The sequence below is a fragment of the Ixodes scapularis genome, unplaced genomic scaffold (genome assembly GCF_016920785.2).
Source record: "Ixodes scapularis isolate PalLabHiFi unplaced genomic scaffold, ASM1692078v2 PGA_scaffold9__187_contigs__length_104089568, whole genome shotgun sequence".
NCBI classification, from domain to species: Eukaryota; Metazoa; Arthropoda; class Arachnida; order Ixodida; family Ixodidae; genus Ixodes; species Ixodes scapularis.
In genome coordinates, this window is record NW_024609884.1 from 55311317 (window position 1) to 55337169 (window position 25853).

Sequence of the window (25853 nt, forward strand, 5' to 3'; positions counted from 1 at the left end):
TTTTAATTTTTAATAGGAGAGAAATTTCTGGCGCACCTCCTGGATAAGGTTATAGCGCTTGATTCTCTACATCACCTACCGAGGGCCAGCGCGGGTCACATATTGACCGCGAGTTCTAGCCGAACGTTGACGCAGCACTTGTGCCAAATACCGTATGCTGATAGAAATGTGGAGTGGAGAGGGGGTTGCGAGAGGTCCTGCATAGGATGCACACCCTTGAAGCTCTGTATTTCCCAGGGGCCTCCTGGTGGCACAACATGTACTGAAGACCACGCAATCCGCCGTTCGCCTTTCATTCGGGCAGTACAGTGAAACCCGTTTAGAACGAACCCACGTACAGCGAATTATTGTCAATATCAAACTCACGAAAAATTTAAATAAAAATGCATGTAAAAAGTACTTTGTATAACGAACAACTTATTGGCTATATCGAAATTGTTTCCTCCGGGACGGCTTTCAAAAACACGCAAACATTCGTCTTCTAGCCTGTCCCTTTCCCCCCCAAAAGGTAGGAAAAAAAGAAAATTCCAAAAGCTCAAGTTGCGAACAAAATTGTGCGAAAGAAGCGATTCAGAAGGGGAGAAAGCTAAAAAATAAAATCTGCACGCACGCACAGAAAGAAAAAAAAAACTTTTCATCCCAAAACCGTTGCCCACGAAGAGAAGCGATTCAGGAAGGGGAGATAACCGAAACAAACTCTGCACGCATGCAAAAAAGAAAAAGAAAACTTTTTAGCGCATTGTTACAAGGTGGAAGCGAAAAGATGAGAAAGAAAGAGAAGCTCTCGCCTTACAACAAACACATATAACGTTTGTTATATATAGTGTTTGCTATATTGAACTGATTGTAGTGTTTCCTGCTGTTCGTTATACACGGGTTAAACTGTACAACAGCGTAAATGTTAGAAAACAGAACTTCTGTAGTGCACATAAAGGTAAAAAGTAAACGAGGCAGATGCAGAAATGATACCAGCAATGCATTCAGAGAGAATGGTGTATTTCAAGAAACGACTGCACTGATATTGTTTCCAACAATATTCCTGCTAGGCCCATGTTTTTTAACAGGACTGAAGCAAACACACCAAATCTCAATGCCAATTTGGAACCTGCATAAGCAATAAATCAAATGGCCTATGGACAAATGAACACATCTGTGTAACTGGCAGATCTATTAAATGTAATGTTTTTCACGATCCATCCCTGACTGGCAGTGAACCCAGAAATTTAGATGCACCAACAGTGATATAGTTCAACAAGTAACCTGGTAGTGTTGCCTGGCTTTACATCACAAGGTAACAGGGAAGACTTTGTCTTCTTTCTGGCAGAAACAGCTTATAATGATCTTTGTACTATGACATATCACAGGAAACTGACATAGACAATTGTCACCTAAATAACAGATGGCCTCTGACAACATTGTGGTTGTAACCTGCAAAGGCAAAGAAAGAAAGCCTATGGCTCATAATAAAGCACAAACCACTCCAACAGAAAGCAGAAATTGCTAGAGAAAACAAGACGGCAAAAGCCCGAGTCCCGTGGTCTGCTCTGTAATGGGAAGCTGCTTACACCGGAGAATTCATGCGCTTTAAGCAATCCAAACATGTACTACCATAGTAGCTGATCCCTCCTATAATTCATTACATCAAAACACCAAAAAGGTGGTGGAGGGAGGACAAGCCAAAACCAAGGGGAGCATTCTGAAGCTACCACTTCGGCCCAGTCTCTCAAAATATACTACAAAAAATCTCAAGCTACTACGGCCAGTCTCTCAAAATATACTACAAAAAATCTAACACACGAAAAACCACCGAGCTTAACAAAAAAGATCCTGCACGCATAGAACACTTCTTCCCACAGTATAAAAAAATATAAAAATTAAATTCAACCCATGGAAAAAATATGCCCCCGTTCAAACACGCAAACAAGGCTACACCACAATCTCCGAAGTAGACAGAGAGAAGCATACCACCTACAGTCAATCTCCAAAATCATACACGAGAGGTAACAATCCAGCAACTACATTCCCAGTATTTATGAATTGCTGAGCATTGAATGAAAATAAATGCGATGCCACTTTTCTGAAAGCAACAAAACCATCATGGTGCCACACATATTTCCTTTTAATGTAATCACACGAAACAAGATGTGTCCCATAATTTTTGCAGTTACCTCATAAAGCAATATAAAGGGAAAAAAAAAGAGTTGCTTGGTCCAACACTTTGGTCATTACTGTGTGGCTTAACCTTTAAGTAAAAAAAAGAATGAAAGAAAGCATTAAATACCGTGGGAAAAGCCGTTGCAGTACTCAAGGTCAGGCATAGTGCAATAATCCAAAGACAACTGCTAGGGTGATGGCTGAAGGATTTTGACTGCAACAGCAGCCAATTTAAGGAATAAAAAAAAAAAAAACACAGTTCGAGATATTTTCATGCAAAAGCAAGATTCATCCACAAGTTTGAAATGCAACACCTTGCACTGCATGCTGCAGAACTGGTAAGGTATTAAAAATGTGAAGAATATGAGCATGCAGCTGCAGCATGCTGCAAGACATGCTGCATCATTTAAGCCTATTGGAAACTAATGCAAACTAGAGTTGTCTGTAGGAGAAAGCACAGTATACCTGACCACGCAGAATCCCTTTCAACACCACAGTGCATCACTTTACCGAAGGGGGACACTGCTACGCAACAAGCTGCTCAGCTTTGGTGGACTCTTTGAAAGCAGCCCGAACGCAAATTTGTGACACATCCTCCAGACTTGCTTCACTGCCACTGCTCACTCCAGAGGTGTCCGTTGAGTCAGAACGACTTAGGGCCCGTCGTGCGGCTGCCTTTTTCTTGTTGGCGGCTTTCTTTTGGTTTCTCCGGCGCCGTGCTAATATACTGGAATTCGCTCTGAAAGAATTATATTGTGGCACAATTAATCCGGAACAAAGGAACGAGCACCTCGAAATCGCCAGATAACAATACCGTGGAATTCGCAAAATACCGCAATACACACCACACACCTTTATCACCTGACCTCCCACCAACTCCTTTCCGATCCCACGACCCTCCTCATAGCCCAGAAATCTCTCCTCCGACGGAATACACGCGCTCCAATTCCCTCCTTCCCGTGCGTCTTCTCCCTTCCCCGCAACCTTTCCTAGGAAGAAAAAGTCTCTCTCTTTAGGGCTGGGGCGGCCCTGACACCTGTCACCTGGGGACCCACAGTTTCCGACTCGGGAACCTGCCCTAAATGACCAGGCCCGTGGCTAGGGCGAATGCCCGCCACCTGCTGCGGCTCTGCCCCGGGGCCAAGACCATCCGTGAAGAGATACTCAGTGAGGCCGGACTAGGGACCCACCCACCCAACGGATCATTGAGAACAAGTACCACGAGTCTCTCCCGAAGTACCTGCACGGCGTGGGACTGCACTTTTAAATGCGAAAGCATTAACTGTCTCATGGAGCGAGCTGACGTCATCAGTTGGAAGCGCGAAAACAATGTATAGTTTCCCCGATCCTTCAGTTCCATTGGCTGGTGCGCCTCGACGGGGCTCCCATCGGTCGCTGCGCTCGTCAGTTTCCACGACCGCTCACGCCATGGCGCTGAGTGTCCATCAGCGCGCTGCTAGCGCGTGCCCAGGGGAGAATGCGCGCTGACCGGTGACGAAAAGTGCGTAGCAGACAAAAAAGGGAGCGGACGAGCGGCTTGCATGCTTTCACATTCACAACTCATAAGTAATGCTTAGGTGTATCTCAATCTTTTCGCTAACCCTCTCCCTTTAATGTGCCATGCAGCAAACTGTATGAATAAAAAATATGAGGGTTTTGCAGTATTTGCAAGATCAAATCTATGCACTATCTATAAGAAATGGTCGCTTATAACATTTTCAATAAAACCAAGCCCTGATGGTTTTATTGAATAAGGCATAAAAAAATTTGGAAATAAACGCAGATTGGAATTAATTGATAGATGGCACCTCTTGTTGCACGCAGTAACAAGCGGCTCCAACGCACTCAAACATAAATGTAGGATTCATACAATTCACTTCTATTTTCAGGTGCCAAAAGTAAGAAATTGCGATATTTAATTTCAATTCAGCCATGCAGCCGTGAAAGCTACACTTGTGCAGTTTGTGCAGGTGAGTTAGACGGCCAGGGGGACATAGTTTAGAGGGCCAATCGTAACAATCATCCGGCTAATTAAGTAAAATTTGTTGATTAACTTTTTAATTAGTGAAAACAGACATAAGGTTCCAACTAAAAACTTGCTGGGCATCATCGAAAACCACTAAATCACCTCTTTTTAGAAAGATATAACGCAGTGGCAGCATTTTACCGCGTTCCGCGAAAAACGCTCCATTTGGACACGTTTCTAGGTTTCGGTTTCTTATCGGAGCGTATCTCTGCACCTGGTCCTGCTCCCCAGTGGCCGAGACACACAACGCACATTCGCCCAAGTTCTCTCCATCCTACGAGGGAGGCAAGAAGGTGGCTTCATGCCGCAACCACTGAGGAGCAGGACCGGGGGTGCAGAAAAGCGCTGATAAGATAACAAAACCTAGAAACACATCCAAACTGAGTGTCCTTCTCAGATCGCCGTAAAATGCTGCCCCTATCCTATATCTTCAAGAAGTTTTTGATAATACTTAGCAAGTTTCTCATTGGAACCATATCTCTATTTCCACTAGTTAAAAAGTTAATTAACAAATTATAATTAACTGACTGATTGTTACAATTAGCCCCCATGCTATGTCCCCCTGGCTGTATAACTCACCTGCACAAACCGCATAAGTGTAGCTTTCACGACTTTTTTTAAACACGAGCTTGTAAAGCTTAAAAAAAATACACCCTGTATCTCTGTCTGTGACATCATATCTGTCCGTGATGTTAAATTTGTTTGCGACATGACACCTTGTTGCAGAGCTCCTCCTCCTCCCCTCTCTCTCTCTCTCTCTCTCTCTCTCTCTCTCTCTCTCTCTCCCCCCCCCCCCCCCCCCCCCCCCAAATCTACCCTAAAGCCACCCAAACCCACAGCCCGTCACACACATTATATACCGCACCATCACACACATTATATACCGCACCAAACGAATTGTCCATGAACTGGCACTTGAACTGCCAGTCTACCACTCTGTAATGGAAACAGGCTTCCTGTCACTGCTGGGGTCTGAGTTCTCACTTTGCAGTCGCATTTCTTGCTCCACCCCCCTCACTTAGTTCAGCGCTCCATTGCCGTTCCTGTGCTACTTGCCTGGCTCTTCCTTCTTCACCTCGCCGTGCCTGTCATACTGAGTAACAGCTGTGGTGATTGTTCTTGCTGCTCTTCACTTTCCCTAACCCGCCACTGACGAGCTGTTTCGGTGCGACGGCATTTTCACTTAAGATTTTCTTTCGTGAGTGGTCTTTTCCTCGGTGACATGATGCTACATAAAGCCCACAAACGAGAGCCTTCACAGTGCCTGCAGTCCGCCTAGCTGTTGAGCACACACTGAGGAGAAGTCACCATTTTAAGAGCCGTCCCCGTTTTAAGAGCTGTCGTCGATTGCCCACTTTTCTCCATCAAGGCTACATCCCAGGCACAGACACAGAAGTGCGAAGAGCTGGTCCTATAAATGCTGCACATTGATAAAATTTAATATTGAAGATGTCTTTGAAGAATTTTTAGTGTTCTTCAGCCCAAAAAGTTTCCATAGCAGAGGTCAAAAAAGGACAAGAAGTCTGTGTGGACATTCCATCCCAGTTGTGGCAGTATGCCTTAATTTGGCGAACTTTTTGCCTATTAACTTCTCGCTGGTGAACTTTACTCTGTACCACATTTTGGGTACCCCACAGGCAGTTGCCATAAATCTGTTACAGCGACAGGAGAGCAGTTGGACAGCTGCTAGGAAAAAACAGAGTGGTTGTTATAATAAAACGATTGATGTAAAATGTGGTGCCCTACTGTATTTTCTTAGCAACCAGGTGGACTTGTGGACATGGAGGGTATTCAACATGAGGATAATACAAGGGCAGCAGGTGAGATGTGCACTAACTCCCCCCAAAACTTTTGTTCAACTGCCTGGATAGGCCACGTAATGTCACAGAATGCATTTTCCTTGGCAAAAGTGCTCGAAATACAGAGCATCTTTACAGGTCCGTATTGCCTCGCTGTGCTCTATTATTTTTGCTGTGCCGCTGCTTCTGATGTGATGCGACACCACAGTGTCACGTGCCATCCGAGCGTCATGCCACCATGAAACCACCTTGAGTGTGATACAGTAAAACCTCGTTATAACAAAGTTGAAGGAGCGGTCGTAATTATTTCGTTATAACCATTAGTTTGTTATAGCCAATGTCCATTTCTTCCCACTATTAGCAAGCAAGGGGAATTATGATTGCTTTGTTATATCCATTAGTTTGTTATATCCCGTTTTGTTATAACGAGGTTTCACTGTACTACCATGATGGTGACACCACCGTCGTCATCCAGGCTACTTCCCAGAACGGATGCAAAAGCACCAAGAGTTAGCCCTAAAATTGCTTACATAAAAAAAAAAAAGAATAAAATATTTAAACAACTAATTTAGATGGAGCTGTGGCTGTAGCATACCGGTCATCCTCATCTTTGCATTTCCCCCGCAATTTTTCTCACTGTGTGGAAAGTAGAGGGCGAAGGCACGGAGGAGAATTATGCGGTGGGCATATTTCTCCTCAGTCTTCGATGGGAGGCTCAACAAATGACTTCTCTTCTGATGTTACTGCGAGGCTGGCTTCCTAATAAAATGCATTTATGAGCCAGCACACATGAGCTGATCAAATCGCTACGAAATAAAAACGTCTGTTGTGCCCTAAATATTGCATTCATTATTTTAGGGGCAAAGCTCCTTAGGGTCTAGCCTTGTCCGTCCGGCGTCCGTGCTCACATAGATTGCCATCCTATCTGTCTTCTTAAAAAAATTAAAAAAAAAAAAAATGTTTGTGCAGTCGCAAGGATTCGAACCTGTGCGGGGAGACCCCAATGGATTTCTAGTCTATTGCTTTAACCACTCGGCCACGACTGCAGGACGAGTAGGGGGCTCTAAGATGTGGTAGTAACTCAAGAGCTGGGGATGTCATGGATGAAACGTTGCATGTAGCCGCTCAACGTCTATACAGGAGAGGGCGCTGCGGTCAAATGCTCAACTGCATATATAACCACGATCCATACCACACATTCTCTTTCTGACATGGACCGTTGACTTAAGCGGTGGAGATGCGTTCGCACTGCTTCTAGCGGATACAAGCTGATCCGCTAGAAGAACCACTGGCTCTGCATTTCACCGACCATAAAGCAGTAATGAAGTCGAAACGCAACCCGGAACTCAGCACTACCTATGAGCAATAAAAAACAAATCAGCACCATCAGCACTACATATGAACAATAAAATCACTATCATCAGCACCACCAGAGCTTTGCCCCAATCAACATAATTCACCACGGGGAGATGCAGTCACTTTTTTCGGGGGGGAAAGTGCATTTTGTGACATGTGTGTCCTATCCAGGCAGTTAAAAACAATGTTTCTGGAGTGGGAAGAGTAAAAAAAGTGTTTTTTAAACAGCCTAATTGGGACAAGCATGTCACTAAAACAATTTTTCTGAGAAAAAACATATTTTTACAGCAATATTTATTGCGCAAAACTGATTTTTGTTCGCGGCTATTTCGTTCGTTTGACATCACGCTCCACAAAGTTGGTATTATACATCATGGAGTGGCTGCTATACGTCACGGAGTGACGTGCTATAGCCACTCTTCTCATTTGCTAAAGATTGATTGACAGCTTAGATCTTGGTATCAACCTTTGTGATATGCTGTAATTTTCTTTTGAGCGGCATATTTTTACATTTAAAGAGTTAGTATGTTTAGAGTTATTATTCTTTACAAAAGGTTTACAAGACGGGCCCTTCCGTTTGGATTCATACCATAACAAACAAAAGCTTTGCCATTCTTTTCATGGCCATCGAAGTCTCTGCTCCCGCCTATCTGACTTATCTTGACTTATAGTTGTTTCGCCTAATTTATCAGTGAAAGTCTCACTCAAGCACCTGGGTGCTTGAGTGAGACTTTCTGAAGTGAAGTATTGTGTGTTTAGCAGTTGTTGCAGGTGTTAGTGATAGGAAGCGACGCAGAGTAAGGCTTTCATAGCGCAGTTTGTTACTTTTGTTTTCCTTTTAGCTTTCTTAACGTGCTTTTTTTTTACTTGCGCGTGCAAATGCAGATTTTTTTGAGATGTCAGTTCCTGTAAAGCGGCGCCGTTGCTCTGTAAAGTGGTGCCAAATGAGTGATCGCGACGGTCAGTCTTCCAGCAGCCATGTTGTCCCGAAAGATGACAAACTGAATGCTATTTGGCTGGAGGCATTCGGGCGATCGCATAGATATCAAATACTTCCCGTAGAATGCGTATATAATTATCATTTACTCTGTACCCTTCGTTTCTCACTGCCAACACTCATGGATTTTTTGTACTTTATTTCTGAACTTGAGAAACGTGAAAGTAATATAAACACACGCCGTGTAGACACTTGGCTCCTTCCTCGGTGCCGCACAAAAATACAACCTCCAATCATTGCATTAAAAAGTACCGTATGTGTGAAATAAATGTTTCACGAACAACATAAACATCTACACAATTGGCAAAAAAGACTTACGTGCCTAATGTTTCAACTATTCATAGCCAATTTTGTTTTTCTGCTACTCCAGTGTTATGTGACCTTGTTTTATTTTTCTTTATCATCCTAATAAAGTGTTATTATGTTTGTTGTCCGAGCTGCTGCCATGTATAAGGGGAACCCAAACCCAGTCAAGCTGCTTTTAGCAGCTTTTTGTCTGGGGACCCCTCCAGTACTTCTGGAAAAATAAAGTTTATTGTACTGTATTGTATTGTGACAAACGTGCACAGCTATATGTTCTCGTCATTTCGCCCCGGAGGCCTTCGAGATTCGCATCGGGTGCACCGAACGTCCGCAACTAAGACACAGCTGTTACGTGAAAAACCTGGCACAGCCAGGTTATTACGTATCAGCTGTCCGCAGAAGCCCTCAGACGTCCGTATTCTGTGTTAGCCAAACAGATTTTTTTTCTCGGCTTCCGAACCATCTTACGTAAAGTTGTTTGAATTGAAATGAATGTGAATGTCAGCGGGACTGAACCCGTTGAACCTAAACCCCACAACAACTAATTTACGCTCCATGTTAGTGTGGGTTTCTACTTCCAAGCCCCGCACCACACACCATGAACGTTTCAGTTCTTTGTCGCATTGCCGTGTTGCACCAAACAGGAGATTGCCGAAATCAATGCAGCGCTGTCGTGAACGTTGGCTTGTGGTTGCGAACTCGTGGACCCTGTCAGTCCCTTCGCTTTCAAAGCACACACGACGATTACGAATGATACTTTCTGTCTTCCGGGAACATCACAGGGGCACTTCTTCGGTCACGTCTTCGCTACACGTGCTCGCAAACCGTGGAGCCTCTCGCGTCCCGACAAACCAAAACGATACCGTCGCCACATTTTCTCCGACCAAACAAAAACAACGAAAGCAAACCAAACCTAGCTTCCAGCGTACATCGGCGGCACCTTCCCCCCATCCTCCCCCTCCCCCCTTCCCTCCCCATCCCCCCCCCCCCCCCCCCCCCTTCCCTCCACTGATCCGTGGCAAATCTTCGACAAGACGCACCGGAAGCCGTGACGCTGCATACGTCATTCAACTCTGCAGCCAAGTCAATTCATGAGCAAATCCACGAGTGAGTGGCAGGGCATACCTCTGCGCGGGTCGAAAGAGCGGAAGTTTCAAATTCCGACTCCGACTAAATTACGTCCTGTGACGTAAATATTGCTAAAAAAAATTTTTTTTTCTCGGAAGATTTGTTGTGACATGCTCAGTGATGTGATTGGCCTAAGCCGCTTTGGAGCACCTTTTGGAGCAGCCAAAACGGTGTTTTGGAGCAGCAAAAGTGGCCTTTGGAGCAGGCAAAACAGTGTTTTGGAGCAGCAAAAGTTGCTTTTGGAGCAGCCAAAACAGTGTTTCAAAGCAGCAAAAGTGGCTTTTGGAGCAGATATTCTTAGAAAAATAAACATATTCGCTTAAAGTGCTGGACGAATGAAGGACACTTCGCTCGCCGCATTAAACAAATTATGGTCAAGTTCGACCACCTGGGAGTCTTTCAACATGTAACTGAAATGCCAATGACATGACACATTTTGCAATGCTTCCGTTAAATTATACATATATATGTACCGTTATAGATAAATAAGAACCAAACTGCACATACTAAAATTTATTTGAAAATGACCAGATTATTAGTAAATATCACAGCATTAGGTTGACTACCGTAGTTATATAATATAATAAATAGAAGCTGTCTCCGACTGATGAAACACGTAACTACTGCAGTGCAATGCGAAATTGTACACAAGACAAAGGTGCATTACGACTAGCGGGTGCTTTTCTTTTTGCTTTTCGAAACTCTCTACAAGGTTACTGCAAGCCTCGCTTTGCCTTTGGCTAGTAATGAATTCCCACTTTCAATGTCTCCAAAGAGACACTGAGACATCCCACAAGTGAACAGTGCTGTGGGCGTTGCCGAGCAATTCCAAAAAACCGCTTGCCACCGTTTTACTGCTTCCAGACGTGCCAGATTTTAGTCAAAAGTAAGCAAACGTAAAACAATGGGTTGCAAGCGTCCCGGCTGGTGCCTCTGTCGTGCAGTCATGTTCGCATGCACATGAGGGCAACCTCGGCAGGCTTGCATTTGCACGTGCTTCGTCGCGCGAGCGGAGATGGCTGTTCGATCGAAACAGACACCCTGCCACTCCGGTCCGTTGACAACTGGTTCCCAAAATTGTATGCAAAATGTAATTGTCCAGCATACGACAAAAAAAACAGTCCAGCGGCACGTGCTTGCCAGGCCGGCAGGCAAGGTACAAGCTAAACACAGAAAAAAAAAAAGAACCTGAGCGAGTCAAGTCAAAACAAAACATTGCGAGTCAGGGTCAAAAAGTACTTGGAGCGCTTTGTACAATGACTGAAGCACTGAAGCGTCAACACACGCCCGCGTCTATCGTTGAAATTAAAAAAAAAAAACGCGAGACGAGACACGTGAACGACGAGAGCGTGAAACGAGAGGTGGCGGGAAAAACAATGCAAGACTGGATGGACAATGGATACAGGGTACTTCTTGTTGGGCGGCCACTTGCGCTACCTAGCTCATGCATGCTAAGTTACGGTACTCAGTTTAGTTTCGGTTTTGAAAGACGACCAAAATTGAACTTTTGGCGCAGGCTTGGCGCAGATTACCCATATTTTGGCAAAATGTAGCAGGATGTAGCAGGGTTAGCCCCTTGGCACAGTTTGGCGCAATTGGCGCAGCAATCACATCACTGCATGCTTGTCCCAATTAGGCTGTTTAAAAAAATACTTTTTTTTTTTTTTGCAGTTACCCTTTAAAGGATTCGAAGGGCCTTCATACTGAAAAACTGTGGGAAAAAGGGAGCACAGAGGAGGACAAGCACAACACTATCTCAAACACAGCAGCAATTTTATTTCCACACTTTACACCTGTGTGCATTCCTTTCTGTGATCCCTCATTGTGTTTTCAGTATAATTCTTCACCCAGTTGCCTGCACATTAATTCTTATTAATGCGAAAGCATTAACTGTCCCATGGAGAGAGCCGACGTCATCAGCCGTGCCAAACGGCAGATAAATTCGTGCTGACGTGATCTGAGGCATCCCAGCTTTGAAGCCGCACAAAAAGCCACGCAAAACAGCAAGTAAATGAAGCCGAAGGGGCCCCCGTGGCGTCAGTTTCAATCAGTGCCACCCCATGGTGCTGCGTGGCTGCGCCGAAAGTGCAACAAAATCGGCTGGCACACTCAGGCGGCCGTGTTGCCGCCCGAGCATGCCAGCCCATTCTTGCAGCCGATTCCGTGCTACCAACAGAGCGGCGGCACGGCTGATGTCAGCGAGGCACGGCAACTTCACGAGGACGCGTGCAAGAACGACATTCATGCTTTCGCATTCACAACTCATAAAAAGTGCTTAGGTGTACCTCGAGCCTTTTTCAGAAGTGACTGTTAATTTAAACACAAGGAGATCAAGTCAGAAAGTGGAGATCTTCAACTTTTTTACACACGCTTTTCTTTAGACACGGCAAGCGGCTCGGATGTGATCGTACGATTTTAGGAAACCAGCAACTTAGCAAAGGGGTTAGTAGGTAATGACTTAAAGCGACTGTAAAATGTGTAAAGCCATGGTGTATAAATCTCCCAAGTGCCATCACAAAAAAAAAGTAATATTCCAGATGCCAGTTCCTTAAAGGGTCACTGACAATCCCCCAAAAAATTTGTTTATGTTTTGCCAAACGATCTATTATGGTGTCCGAAGACTACCCAATCAATATTTTGCTATAGCCTCACATATATTTTTAATAAAGCAAAAAGAATGCAACTGCTTATACCCTGTTAGTGTCCTTTCAAATATGGTGCCATGTGGAGAAAATTACACATTATGAAAGCACAAGCAACATAGAAGCAGAAAATACCTGTAGGTGATGTGGCTGATCTGATCGCTGAAACTGACAGATTTTTTTGGCTGAATGCTGTCCAGGGAGCTGGCAGGAAATGAGAGCTCAGAATCCAGGGTGTAAGGGAAATCGTCGCTGGACTCCGACATGGTACGCCTCCAACTCAAACTGTTCTTCAAAATGCCTCGAGGAGAACCCACTGGAATCTGTAATTATTATGCCACCATGTCACTCTGTCAGGTTGAGTGAGAAAGTCAAGCTTAGAAAAAGGGAGCTACACACTGGAAGCTAAAATTTCTCTTGGCATCCCTACGATTATGCGCCAAGGCAAGTTTCGTGTGGCCATGCTGCACCAAACTTTGGGCATATCTGTCAAAAAAAGGTGACTGTTTTTCTTGCATAAAAAAAATTAAACTAGTACTATGCATCACAAAACACTTGTCTCCACCTCAATGAAGCATGATTGGTTACAATAAAATGTCAAAGTTCCATAAATTCAGCATTAACCCCCCCAAAAAATTAGCAGTGATTTTTAAAAATTTTAATCAAGGTACCCATTTCTTGCAGCAGAAGCTGTTCGCCCCCATGTAGCTGACCGCTATCTTCTCATTGCCCCTAACATGTTAATCGGACAATGTTAAGTTCTGAAACATAGTTCGCCTTTCTTGGAAAAAGCCCTGCAGTTAAATGAAGACAAATGAAAAGTTAAGCAAGGCTGGAATGATGCTGCACAAACACAAAGCAAAATCTAGAGGTGTGCAAATATTCAAAATTTTGTATGATTAGCAAATACTGCTATCTTATTCGATTTGCAGTAGACTTTTACCGTTCAAAATATGAGCTTCTCGAATATGCGAAAATTAAAAATACAGTAAACCCCGATCACAATTAACTTTTAAGGGGCCAACCAAAAACGTTTTACACTGAATTATCTATGTCCAACACAACAAAAATATGTGAAACTTTTACAAATCTAAGCTAATAATATGCTGGAAAATGAAGTAAAGAAAAATAAACAAAAATGAAAGCGAAGGGTAGACCGGTAAAGACGCTGATAAAACCTTATTTTCACTTTACCTCATTTTTATTTAGTTTTAAAGGCTAGGACCTCTAGAATCAAGTGAGCAGTGCCATAGTGGGCATACACAAACCATTGAGTGCCCACAAAACATGACATCTCCAGATATATTGGCACACATAGCTTGGCACCTGCAACCCAACTGTCCTCGTCCGAAATGTCAGCATCAAGTGCTTTCTTTCTCGACAACTTCATAGAGTAACACCGCATCTCTTCAGCGTTTGATGTAGATCATAAGACACAACGAGTGCGGAGTCCCGAAGTTCGAAACACTGCCAACACTGCGACGATCGTGATAGTGCCTCTTCCCTCTCAGTCTCAGCGGTGTTCAATTGTGACAGTTACTGACACATACTATGGACCTAGCAGTTTCCACATGCATCCATATCCATGTGTGCATGGCACACTGTTATTCAAGGGCGCAGGGACTGCGGAGCTCGCAGAAACCGTAAAAGAATACGCCAAAAAGTCATCGCCTTTTTTGCTTTCAAAAAGCATGTTGTAATCGCACATTGCAATCTTGCCAAAAGTGGAAAAAAAAAAAAAGAAAAAGGGGGGGGGGGGGGGCTGGAGAGAGAGAAAAAGCATGTGCACAAAGTAGGTTGTCATCTGGAAATAGGAAGTACATCTTGCTCCACGAAAATCCAATGGCCTTCCCGCCGACAGCTTTTGTGTAGTAAAAACGGCTGGACACATGCAGCCGTGGGGTTTTCCCTTTGAATCGGGAAGGGTGGCTGCCACCATCTATCGTTGTGATAGCCTTCAAGACGGCGGAAACAGCTGTCTCAGCAAAACCGGTATCTCAATGTGTCGGCAGCAGCCCCCTCTCTTGGCGCAGCGCGAGAGCGTGGGTAGTATGATGCGTATGCATTCTCTCAGAAGCAAGTTGTGTCCACAGCTAGGGGAGAATTTGGTGCTGTAGGTGCACTGTCTAATGCAAACTGCAGATGAGAGGAGTAGAATTTATTTTGCTAGAAAAATATTTAGCAGAAGGTGCAATTGAAAGGAAGCGAAGGCAAAGGGGCAAAAGCAACCAAAGCCAGCACCTCTAGCGGAGGAGGTTGAACAAGGAATGAAAAGCCTCCCAGGGAAGGAGGAAGGAGAAGATTATGTCTGCCAGCGCAGTTTCGTTTTTCGTGTTTCGTCAAGTTGGCTTCCGGCAACGCAACGAACCCGGGTCGTACGACGTGGGATGCACGTAGTCATGGGTCTTGTAATCCAAACTTCAAATAATTTTGCTTCTATTGGGAGTTCGTTAAGCATATGCTAAACTGTCATAAAATGTGGGACTTCACATAAACCAAGCATGCATGATCGGCGTTCTACTGCAATGTTTTCAGAATTCTCAGATTTCTTACATCAAGCTTCACTACTTTGCACCAGTGCTCTGGCAGCAACCTTTACCGCTTCCCACTGGTGTGCATGCGTCAAGCTTCACTGCATTGTACCGGCGTGCTAGGAGAAACGGCCAACGTTTTTAGAGCATTTCGGTTTGCTTGATAGTCTTGGAAATTTTCTCTCTTCCAGGTCGGCCTTCTTCGGTTATAGTTATAGCTCAACCCTTGATTTTAAAGGACAATGCCAGAAGAGAAAACCTTGAGCTATATTCAAATAAATAAGATAGTCATTGCTTTGCTTGCCATGTTACATTCTCTTTTACCAAACTGATTGGGGCTTTTGTTTCCTTAATACAAGTACAGTGAAACCTGTTCAGAACGAACCCACGTACAGCGAATTATTGTCAATATCGAACTCACAAAAAATTTAAATAAAAATGCATGTAAAGAGCACTTTGTATAACACACAACCTATTGGCTATAACAAACTTTTCCCCCCAGGGAAAACTTCCAAAAACGCACAAATATTCGTCTTCTAGCCTGTTTCTTTCACCAAAAAAAAAGTAGGAAAGAAAGAAAATTCCAAAGGCTCAAGTTGCGAACAAAGTTGAGCGGAGAAGCGAATCAGAAGGGGGAGAAAGCTAAAAAATACTCTCTGCATGCACGCAATGCAAAAAAAAAAATTTCATTTCAAAATTGTTGCTCACGAAAGCAAGCGATTCAGAAGGGGAGATAAGCTAAAGACACAAACCCTACACGTATGCAAAAAAAAAATTACTTTCCAGCGTGTTGTTACAAGGCGGAAGCGAAGAGATGAGAAAGAAAAAGAAGTTCGCGCCTTACAATGAACGCACCGTGGAAGTTCATTATAAATAGTTTTTGCTATATCGAATTACTTGTCATATCGAACTGATCGTGGCGTTTCCTGCTATTCGTTTCAATGGGTTTGACAGTTTGTGAACTGTTTCTCATAGGTACGCTTTCGAGAAAATATTTCCAGCCATGATCTTCAAGGTATCCGTGTTCAATTCATATTAAATGTAAAAATATATTTGTATTCAAAAATATTAAAAATAGATTTGCAGTCAAATTTTAATATACATATTCAATTTGCACACCTCTAGAAAAAAAGAAAATGCAGAATCATTATTTTCTTACAGCTGTCAGAGTGTAAGCATTCATCAGAGAGCAGGGAGCTTCATCACCAAACAATTAGTAGGTAATAGGGATGAAGAGGATATAGCACCAGGGATGCCCAAAGGGCGGCCTGCGAGCTAGATCAAGCCCACATGTACACTGAATGGCCCGTCAACACTCTCACAAGCCTTACCCCATAAAATTAATTTTATAATGCTGCTTCCAACATGCAACCCTCAGAATAACCAATGCAATAATTTCCTGCTAGCATAGGCTTCAAAGCAAACAATACTAGTTCACTGAAAAGACAGTGCAATAAACACAACATGCTCAGCTAGTTTGTTCAAATTATGTCTAAATTATAATATCAAGTTTATGTCTCTTAATAGCCAAAAATGTGCACACATGATGATAACTAGAAAAAGAAACTCACTGAATTTTAACTACACTCTTTAAGGAACAGCTTTAAATACGGTATGCTAATACAAATATTTAGGATTAATAATAACTTCAGATCTGCGTTGGAACTCGCATATTGACTTTATCTCCCGAAAAGCAACGAATAAATTATGGGCATTAAAAAGGAGACTGAAGGACTGCTCGAGCAAAACGAAACCAACCGCGTACAAAACAATTGTTAGATCTCTACTCGAGTATGCCGATGCTGTGTGGGATCCTTACACAAAATCTAATATTAACAAATTAGAAAGGATTCAGAGGAAGGCATTAAGATTTATATTTAATAAGTATGGCAGAAACACCTCAATTTAGGAGCTTTACGTAAAGGCCGGCATTCCGCTTTTACAAAAATGTAGAAAGATGAATCGACTGAAATTTTTTTTTTAATCTAATAAATGGGAACTACAACCTAGATTATCATGACTACTTTCACCTCAACACGTCTAAGGTCACAAGAATTAAGCACAGTAAATCAATTACTGAAATAAAGTGCACGACTGACTGTTACAAATAAACTTATTTTCCTCGTACTATCCATGCCTGGAATGTGTTACCAGAACAAATTGTCTCTTCAAACTTTTTGACATTGTTTCTAGCATTGATAAACAAATTGCCAGAGTTTTGAGGTCTCAGATTTTTCTACTCTGTGTGTGTTCCTGATTATTTATGTGAGGAGTTTTTTGTTTCTGTTTTGCTGCCCTACCACACTTCGTGCTTGGTTTATAGTAAACCTTGATCTATGTATCTTTCCTACGTTGGCTGCCACACGGCAACCAGTAGTATCAATAAATAACAATAATTTCATTTCTTTGACAATTCCACTGCCGACTCTCAATAAATATCCAGTGCCTTGTGCAAAACGTGTCACGCACCCAAGCTATATGGAAAACTTCAAACCATGCAACGCCTGAAAAACTGACAATGTTCCCTTCAACAATCCTTTATAGGAAAAAAAAAGACTGAAACCTGGATTAAAAAAAAAAATGATTTATCAATTTTCTGGAATGTTACTTTTTCAGAAAAAGCCATGCAATTTGCTGCAATAGAGCCAGGTGAATAATTCAAAACTGTTTTCCCAACAAAAAGCTAGTTTTTGCTAATGTTTTTTTTTTACAACGTAAGCTTATGCAACTTAATCAGTTTATACCAAGAGTAGTGATCCTCAAATGGGGGTCTGCGGACCATTTGGGGCCCCCGAGGCGCCCAATCGTCAATCAAACCGAGCAACAATTTTTTTTTTTTATTATTGCTGGTTGTTTTACACAGCTAAACAATACACCAAAGCATGCGTGTCAAGTCAATACAGTTGATTATTTTCAGTTTCGAAGCTTCAAAGTTGGTTTGCCCACAATCAGTTTTCTTCATTTACCCTTTCGTCATTATAATCGGCCAACACACCCCTCTGTCCCTGGTGGATAGGGTGGGGTCCCCCATCCCTTTCGCCAATCCAGGCGGGGTCACCGAAACATCAGTGGTTCAGAACCACTGACCTATAGATTACCTAACATGCGATTATAATTTTTGCTAAAGCACCAACATGCGATGAGCCGTGTCACATTGCAGTCATCTCAGCCAGAACGCAAACCGCCAGCTGGAGATACGCAATGCTTTGCCATAGAGCAGCGGTTCTCAAACTGTGGTCGGCGAATCCCCGGGGTCCTCAAGAGCGTTCATGGGGGTCTGCGCCAAGTAAAAATATCAATCTAAAAAAAAGAAGCCCCCCTATGCCATTGCACAAGACCTCTGACGCAGAATGCATCGGGGTCCTTGAACAGCCTCCGAAAGGGCCAGGGGGTTTGTGACTGCCAAATGTTTGAGAACCGCTGCCTTAGAGCCACCGAGGAAGCTAAGAGAAAGAGCAACCACCATTTGGCATTTGCACAATTTGGCAGAAATAACACAATACATGGCTTGCACGTGACGACAGTCCCGTCTCTCTTTTTGGAGGCCAAAAGCGCCTCGTTAACGCAGCGGAAGCTAACCTCTTGCGCGGCTTTTCACCCATTATCCGTGACCAAGCGACGTCAGTGCAAGCTATGTATAGAGGTTGCAAAGCTCTGAGGGAATATCCGTAAAGGAAATGCATACCTGATAAGCACAGGACTCCGAGAGTGACCTGTGCTGCCGTACTGCAAACAACACGCACAAATGAGAACCGTTTTTTAAAAGGACCGAAATATGTGCAAACAAAAATGGAGCAGAATGTGAAAGTCGAATATAAATGACACCATTATGAAACATTTTACATTTGTAAGTTACCATAAAATACCGAACATGCATGCACCAAGATGCGCGAGATAATTTGAAAAATTTGGCGATTGGGTCTTGCTCGAGTCAAACACTGACAATGTTTTTCAAAAACTCTGGGTGGGTACTTGCACCAGTGTGGGCACCGGCCCAATACTTCATAGCAAGTCTGTACGATAAACTTTAAAAGTAGCAACATATTGTACAGAATTTGGCTAATTTGGATGCAAGCACTTGTGTTAAACAAGATATTTTTATTCCTATATAAGTTCAAAGGAAACTACTTCTATATAGTATATTTACTCCAAAATTACAATGTAGTGAAATTGCAATGACACGGGGTAAATATTTCGGGACATCAGCAGTGGGGAGGAGCCAATGTCATAGGTCACACCTCGCAGCACAAGGGGTAAAAAAAGGCGGTCTATGAAGATGACCCTAGCACAGAAGACAAAAAGGGAAATGCAGCAAACCCTTACCAAATGCAGGAACAATGACAGAAGGCTTGTCTGCTTCAAGCACTGGACAGTCCACTTGTGATAATGCCAAAAGTCCATTGCAAGCATGAGCTTCCTCCTGCTTTGAGAATAAATAACATCACATCAGAATCGGATAGCATGAGCATTCAGTGATGCAGTTCATTTTTGCAGTGAAATAAAAACCTTGCAAATTTTTCTTGCTTTAGGGACATCCTGTAGATTCTGTTTTTTCAATATTATATGCATGTAGTAGGCCTATACATGTCGTATCGACTGGTACCATTTTGGTTTCATTTATTTTCACAAAATTATCTAGAAATTTTTAAATTTCGTAAAAAAAAAATTATTTTATCTATTATTTGAAGCTGCTTTATTAAAAGAGGTCAATTTTCATTTCTTCATTTTCTTTTCTATTGTTGATAATGCTTTCTGTGTGGATAATCAAAGTTCCCCTTTTTTTGTTATATTTTCTGTAGAAGTGCTTAAAAATACATACATGCCTCGCAAGTTGGCTTCACTGCAAGTTCCCTCCAAGCTAGACACTGGTTAGTTAATTTTGTTCTTTTTATATCACAATTATTGTTGGTAGTTTCATTCCAGGAACTGATATCAAGTGTACATCCCAAGACCAACGCACAACAGCCAGGACCGAACATGCCGAACGAGCCAAGCAAGCATCACTGAAGTAGAGAGATACCTGAACGTTTCACGTGCATCACAACTAACTGCCCAGCAGTTTGCTATGCATTTTTCTACCAGGACCATATGCAAAGTATGTTGAATATATATGGGAATGCATGGCAGCATACTTCACAGCCTGAATTAAAAGGACATTCAAGACAATTGGAAACTTTCTCCAATGAAGGTTTCTTCCGCTTACCGGCTGGTTCGAGAGGCTGGAGTATTTTTGCACGAACTCTCAAACTCAAAGTACAGTAATTGCATTTTACCTCACTACCACCAATGGTTGTAGCAGTACCATCCATTCACGTGTTTCTCCATCTGTTACATTACCTTGCGATCAGTAATGGACCTTTTTCCAGTAATCTTCTGCTCATGCGTACACTTCCGCCATCACCATTTTCGCAGAACACCGTTCCTGGTGCCCTGCGAAAATGGCGACAGCAACATTGTCAGCTTCTATCTTTGAGCGTAGTTAGACTATTTTGGTGCTCTGTGTTTTAGTATCGGTACTATGCGGTATAAAAAGCACTGAAAACCGATACAACGGCACAATGCCAATGTGCTTTGACGGGCAGAGGCATGTTCGGCTGCTCTTCATTTGTAGTTCGCAGACAACTCCCCAGACGGCGCTCCTTACTCGAAAAAGGTCCATTCTTCCCAATTGCCCACTAAATATCAGAATATTTACGGAAGACACAGACCTGAAAGTCACCTCTCCGTCACAGTGAGGCAGATAACTCAGAATGAAAGGAGCCGCCGTCTCTCGATAAGAACACCCAATCTCTGTAGTTCTCCTTTTCAGGGATGCTGAGGGTGTTGAGGTCTATCGGTGGCGTCTCGTTTGACTCTCATACAGCTGGTCTGTTTACGGCTCTCCGTGTTATTAATATATACAATTTATACAACTATAGACTTGTCAATACATTCAAATCGGAAAGCTACAGAAACACGTGTCTTCTTACGAATTTGGCACATCTATCTGTGAAGGAACCGGTTTACCCCACTCGTCACACAGAACATTGGGAGATGGTTGCGCGAAGGACAAATTATGGCTCTCAGATGAAGAGATATACGCTGCCTGAATTGCTCAACCAGTTTGATGCTAGTGAGCTGGATCTGACTAGGATGTCATTTAAGCAACTTAGAGAATATTTTGTAGACCTAAATAGGTAAAATACCAGTGATCTGGCAGTTTATTTAATATTTCCAGGATTATTCAATCTTCTTTGATTTGTGTGTTGTGTGCGTGTATTATCCACCTGTTTTGTACTTTCGCATGAAGTAGCATTTTTTCCTGTAGCTCTGCTGTTGTGCCTATGTAGGGGGTCGAGGGCCTTGTCAAGCTGTACTTCACAGCTTTTTCCTGCGACCTCCACCATCAATGTAGATGGAAATAAACAAATTATTTTTATATTTTTTCACAGGAACGAAGCTATGCCTTCATATTTCCCAAAATAAAACCAACCATAAAAGTACACCTTTGATGAATATTGGAGCATCTGTGTGCAGATGCCAGTATTTTCGGCTCCTTTTACAGCTAGCCTAAAATCAATTTTCTACAAAGAATTCATTATTTATTTATTTAAAATTGTATCAGACTTTATTGCAGAAATGACTGTAGTGTTAAATGTACACCTACCAATAGCTAGAAGGTTATAGTCACACTCATACATTTAGAATTGTTACCGGCTTACTTGCCATAAATAAATTCATAAGCAGGACTATTAAAATGAGTCTTACTGTACTTCCTGAGTGCAGCACCGTTCCAGTTGTGATGCTATTGACTATGGAACCGTTGCGACCTGAAGAGCCGATGAATATTTTCTGCTGAAAAAGAAACAAGAATTTTGTAACAAACAGTACACTGCTGTCAGTAAACTATTTCAGGGCTCTAAAAAGTCTAATTTATCTGCACTCAGTTAAAGAGCCCATAAAAGATGAGTGGAAGCCAATGTGGAGCACAAGTTTGCCTCCTTCTTGCACAGGGGTAGCAATGATGTCAGAATGCCGATCTCTTACTGGCTGATTGAAAAAAAAATAGTGGGTAGACATTAACGCATCTAGCATTGAGGTCTACCAACAATCCTTTCAACTAAAGCCAATCAGAGTTCGGCGTTGTTCTGACATCACCGCAACTGCTGCACAAGAAGCAGACGACTTGCTTTCTGCTCCGACACCTATTGAAACAGGATAGGTTCTCCGAGCAGTGACGAAGCAGCGTTCCCAGGGACTCCTCACGGATTGGGAGAGTTGAAGTGAGTGTCCTTGGTAAACTGGAGAAGTACTACTGCACAAGTGGCATGTGCATAGACAAAGCTCCATATCATGGACATTTTCTCTCAAACCAGCTGAGAAAACACTGTTGGATGGGCTCCCAAGTATGTGGCATAAACAACCAACGAAGTTCAGTAGGGTGAAAAAAATGGAGCCGAACTTTAGCTTCATCATCACGGGAATGACCGCACCACAGTGGGCGGCCTGAAAAGCGTCTGATCTGTGATTCGAGAATTGCCATGCCATGCCCCAAGAGCTGGCCCACTCACCTCTGTGTGTAATGAAGGGGCTACAGGATCTAAGGGCAACATTTGGAGTCGATCGAAGCGGGTGCCGACGCTCAGGGTTTCCCAAGATCCGGACCTCGGTTTCGTCTTGTATAGGAAGAGAAACAAAGTAGTCTTTATGCTCACAGCCTTGAACGTCTCCACGAGGGAGTCTCGCCTGAAGGGACTTGCGATCACGACGTTGTAAGAGCCTTTCGAAGAACGACAATCGTTGAAGGCGAGTCGGAAGGCCGCGTCGCACTTGCAAAAGGAGCCCGAAATAGTGGTAGGATCGGCAGCGACGGTGTGGAATACGAGCATGATCTTGTCGTGCGATTGACACGCTAGGAACCGGGGCACAGGCCCCGAGACGTCGCTATCTACCAGTGCGGCACAGTGATGCTCGTGGGTATCCGTGGGAGACAGTAAGGAAGAACGCTCCGTGAGCTGCATATTACCGAGCCAACGCTGCATCGCAGCTAAGAACGAAAGCTCAGAGTGCTCCTTCGGTAGCTCCCAAACGATCCACCCTTCCGAGTGCACTGAGCTACGGAGGCTCACAGCAGAATCGGAGTTGATCGGAGTAGAATGTCGCCCCACATTGCGACCGGGTGAGGTGCGGTGAATGGAATAAACGCCTGTGAGTGAGCATGCACTCGGAAACGTTCTTTCGGCACTCAAGGCAGCACGCGCCTCGTGGTACTGGAGCTGGTAGTAAAAGGCGCGGCAAAGGAGCCTCCTGTTCAATCCCGACTGCTCTTTTAACTTCTGGCGGTCCTGCGCAATGTCGCTCGTTTTGCACTGGCTGGGATCGTTGAATCGCTTCACAAGAGCCGGCTTTCCTCTCCAATGTAGCATTTTGCGAGAAGCGAGCGAAGCAATGGCGGTCGGCCCGGCAACTCGCAGAGCCGGTTCACGGAGTCGACTGCTACGATGCCAACGATGCATTAACGAGCCTGCGTCACAGTTCACATTTCCAGAGGTCTTCGGGAAGGCCAACACAAGCGTGCCCACCACATCGGTCTTGTTGACAGTGTCTTTTTCGCGTTGGACACCTTCCAAAATATTTTCAGAGATGCAGACGAACTCCGCATCCATGGTGGTGTTTATTGGGTGGTGTTTTGTTGTCTTTGCCTGCTTTTATTGATGATGTCTCCGTTTCCGCCAAGCGACGACAGGTGTCGCTAGGTGCCCGCTGGGCTTCTAGGTCTTGTGGGTGGGGCTTTAGGAGCGTAGCCAGCGTAAGCGTAACGGTGGTAACGGCGTAACGTTACCAGCAGCACGACCGGCTCTAAAGCCTAAAGCCGGTCGTGACCAGGAGAAGGCAGCTTCGCGGTTCAAGCAGAGCCGGCCGCCATCAGCCGCCAGAGGCCCAAAACGCCGAAGTTCTCTCCATTCTCTCCTACAGGAGCGAATGCACGCACCCGGCTTGGCGGGCTGTCCCTATTCGCACTCCGAGTGCGGATAGTGGTGGATTCTTATCCGCACTCCGGATAATTTTGGATTCTAATCCGCACTCCGAGTGCGGATTGCGTTGGATTTTTATCCGCACTCCTAGTGCGTGCGGCGAAGAACTTGGCGTGTGGCGTGGCGCGACTTGGACGCGGGAAACTTTGAACATAGTGACTTACTATGTTTGTGGTGTGACATTGGCATGTTGGCAGCACCGATTCCATAGAAATATTAGTGGTTGTGCGGTGTTTAATTGGGAGGAGACCTGTGTTTCAGAATGAATTCAATTTCAAACAAATGCATAATCGTAAACATATAAATAAAACAGCGCGAACGAACACAAGGACAAGTAGAAAAAGGGACACAGCCACAGCGCTGACTCGCGATTTACTCTCTTTTTTGTCTTCTTAAAACACGTCAACATAAGACGCGAGTCAGTGCTGTGTTTGTGTCCCTTCTTCTACTTGTCCTTGTGTTCGTTTTCGCTGTTTTGATTATATGTTCACTATGCACCACCAACTAGCTCACCTCCAAACATCACTGCAAATGCATAATCGCATCTTTCTTTTTTTTTTTTTTTTTGAAATTGATTAGCGTTAGGTGGTGTATTCGGGTAGAGATTGAACTGCACTCGCGCCTCGGGGGCTTGAAAAAAAGCATGAAAGCAGGACGTAAGCAATCCTATTGTTCCTTCAGTATCTTTTTTTTTTTTTCTTTTTGTTAACAAAATATTATTATTTGCAAAAAAAGAAAAGAAAAAAAGAAACGGAAGCTGGTTTAAGATGTGTATCATAACGCGCCTTCGCCACAGTCAGCACATTAACATTGTGTGGTGCTTAGCTGATAGGGGCAGTAATGTGGGAACGGTGGGGCGGCTAGCAAACAATTTTCAATACAGAATTTCAATACAGGACGAACGCGATAACGGGACGGGCGAGGGGAAGCCGGACGCGTGAATCCAGCTTAGGGTGACCACCCGTCCCGCGACTCGCGGGACTGTCCCGCATTGAGAGCGCGCGCGTCCCGCGTCCCGCAAGAAATACCAAAATCTTTAAAATGTCCCGCATTTGACATTGTCGTAGCTTTCACTACGCAAATTATGGCGCTTCCGAAGAACGTGCCACGGGGTAGCGCGGAGGTCGCTGATAAACATGTGAATATCAATGCTATGCCATTTTCCATACAAGCACTGAGGGAAGCGACCGTCGTTCTTGCAGGAAAAAGACGCACATCTGCCGTTGTGCCTCTCCCCTTGATGGCAAAATATTGCGAGCGAAAATTGCTCGCCAAAAGTTGAAAAATAAACTATTGTAATTATTTGCAAATCATACTGTGTCATGCGAAAGGGTTGTTGTGGAAAGTTTTTTTTTTCTTTAGTCTCACAAGGGTCGAAAAAACAGCAACATAAGGTTCTAATTTTGTGTAAGGGCATGTTAGTATGAGAGTAAGTATCGACAGGAAACAATAAGCCGAAAAAGATTTACGATTTCTTATTACCCTTTCATGTATTTTGGTCTGCTGCAGTCAATTTTTATGGTTTCAACTTAGACACCCATAATAAAATATTTACCAATACAATTGGACGAAAATATATCACTTTAAATGAAAATTATTTTAGCTCAATTGCCGCCACACAATTTTTCAGGTGTATAATATGCTTTCGGAGAGCGCAGGATATCGGGGTGTGCGTGATGGTGACTTTTTTTTAATATTTTTTTCTTCAGTTATGAAAATACCGCCTTCCTTTTATCTTCTCTTCCCCTTCCCGTTCCCCCCCCCCCCCCCCCCACCCCGGGTTCAGGGTGTCCCGCATTTCGCCTGCCGGAAGGTGGTCACCCTAATCCAGCTGACCCATTCGAGAAAGATGGCCCCAGCAAAGAATGCACGCGCTAGCGAGAACAAGCTCCTAACTTCGCTC

The 25853-nt window shown here is 43.7% G+C and overlaps 1 protein-coding gene across 4 annotated transcripts; it reads right to left on the bottom strand.

Moving 5' to 3' along the window:
* Positions 1 to 2492: 2492 nt before the first annotated feature.
* Positions 2493 to 23934, bottom strand: LOC115310192. 4 transcript variants are annotated; one of them, XM_040500671.1, is made up of 6 exons: positions 22487 to 23934; positions 21684 to 21767; positions 19260 to 19356; positions 18622 to 18662; positions 12541 to 12728; positions 2493 to 2893 (listed from the first exon to the last, which is right to left on the bottom strand). In XM_040500671.1, exons 1-6 carry the CDS (start codon positions 23579 to 23581, stop codon positions 2680 to 2682), a joined length of 1719 nt encoding a protein of 572 aa, XP_040356605.1. In that variant the 5' UTR covers positions 23582 to 23934; the 3' UTR covers positions 2493 to 2679. The 4 variants fall into 4 exon arrangements, with proteins under 4 accessions (XP_040356605.1, XP_040356604.1, XP_040356603.1 ...); XM_040500670.1 differs by having other exon boundaries at positions 19260 to 19359; positions 22487 to 23609; XM_040500669.2 differs by having other exon boundaries at positions 19260 to 19359; positions 21684 to 21770; positions 22487 to 23603.
* Positions 23935 to 25853: the final 1919 nt, after the last annotated feature.

Bases quoted from the DNA above. Each gene is read 5' to 3' on its own strand.
- LOC115310192 (XM_040500669.2), bottom strand. From the start codon at position 23,581: ATGGATGCGGAGTTCGTCTGCATCTCTGAAAATATTTTGGAAGGTGTC. The intron at 21,771-22,486 runs GTGAGTGGGCCA...TTTCTTTTTCAG, and splicing joins CCCCTTCATTACACACAGAG to CAGAAAATATTCATCGGCTC. The intron at 18,663-19,259 runs GTAAGGGTTTGC...TGTTGTTTGCAG, and splicing joins TGTCATTGTTCCTGCATTTG to TACGGCAGCACAGGTCACTC.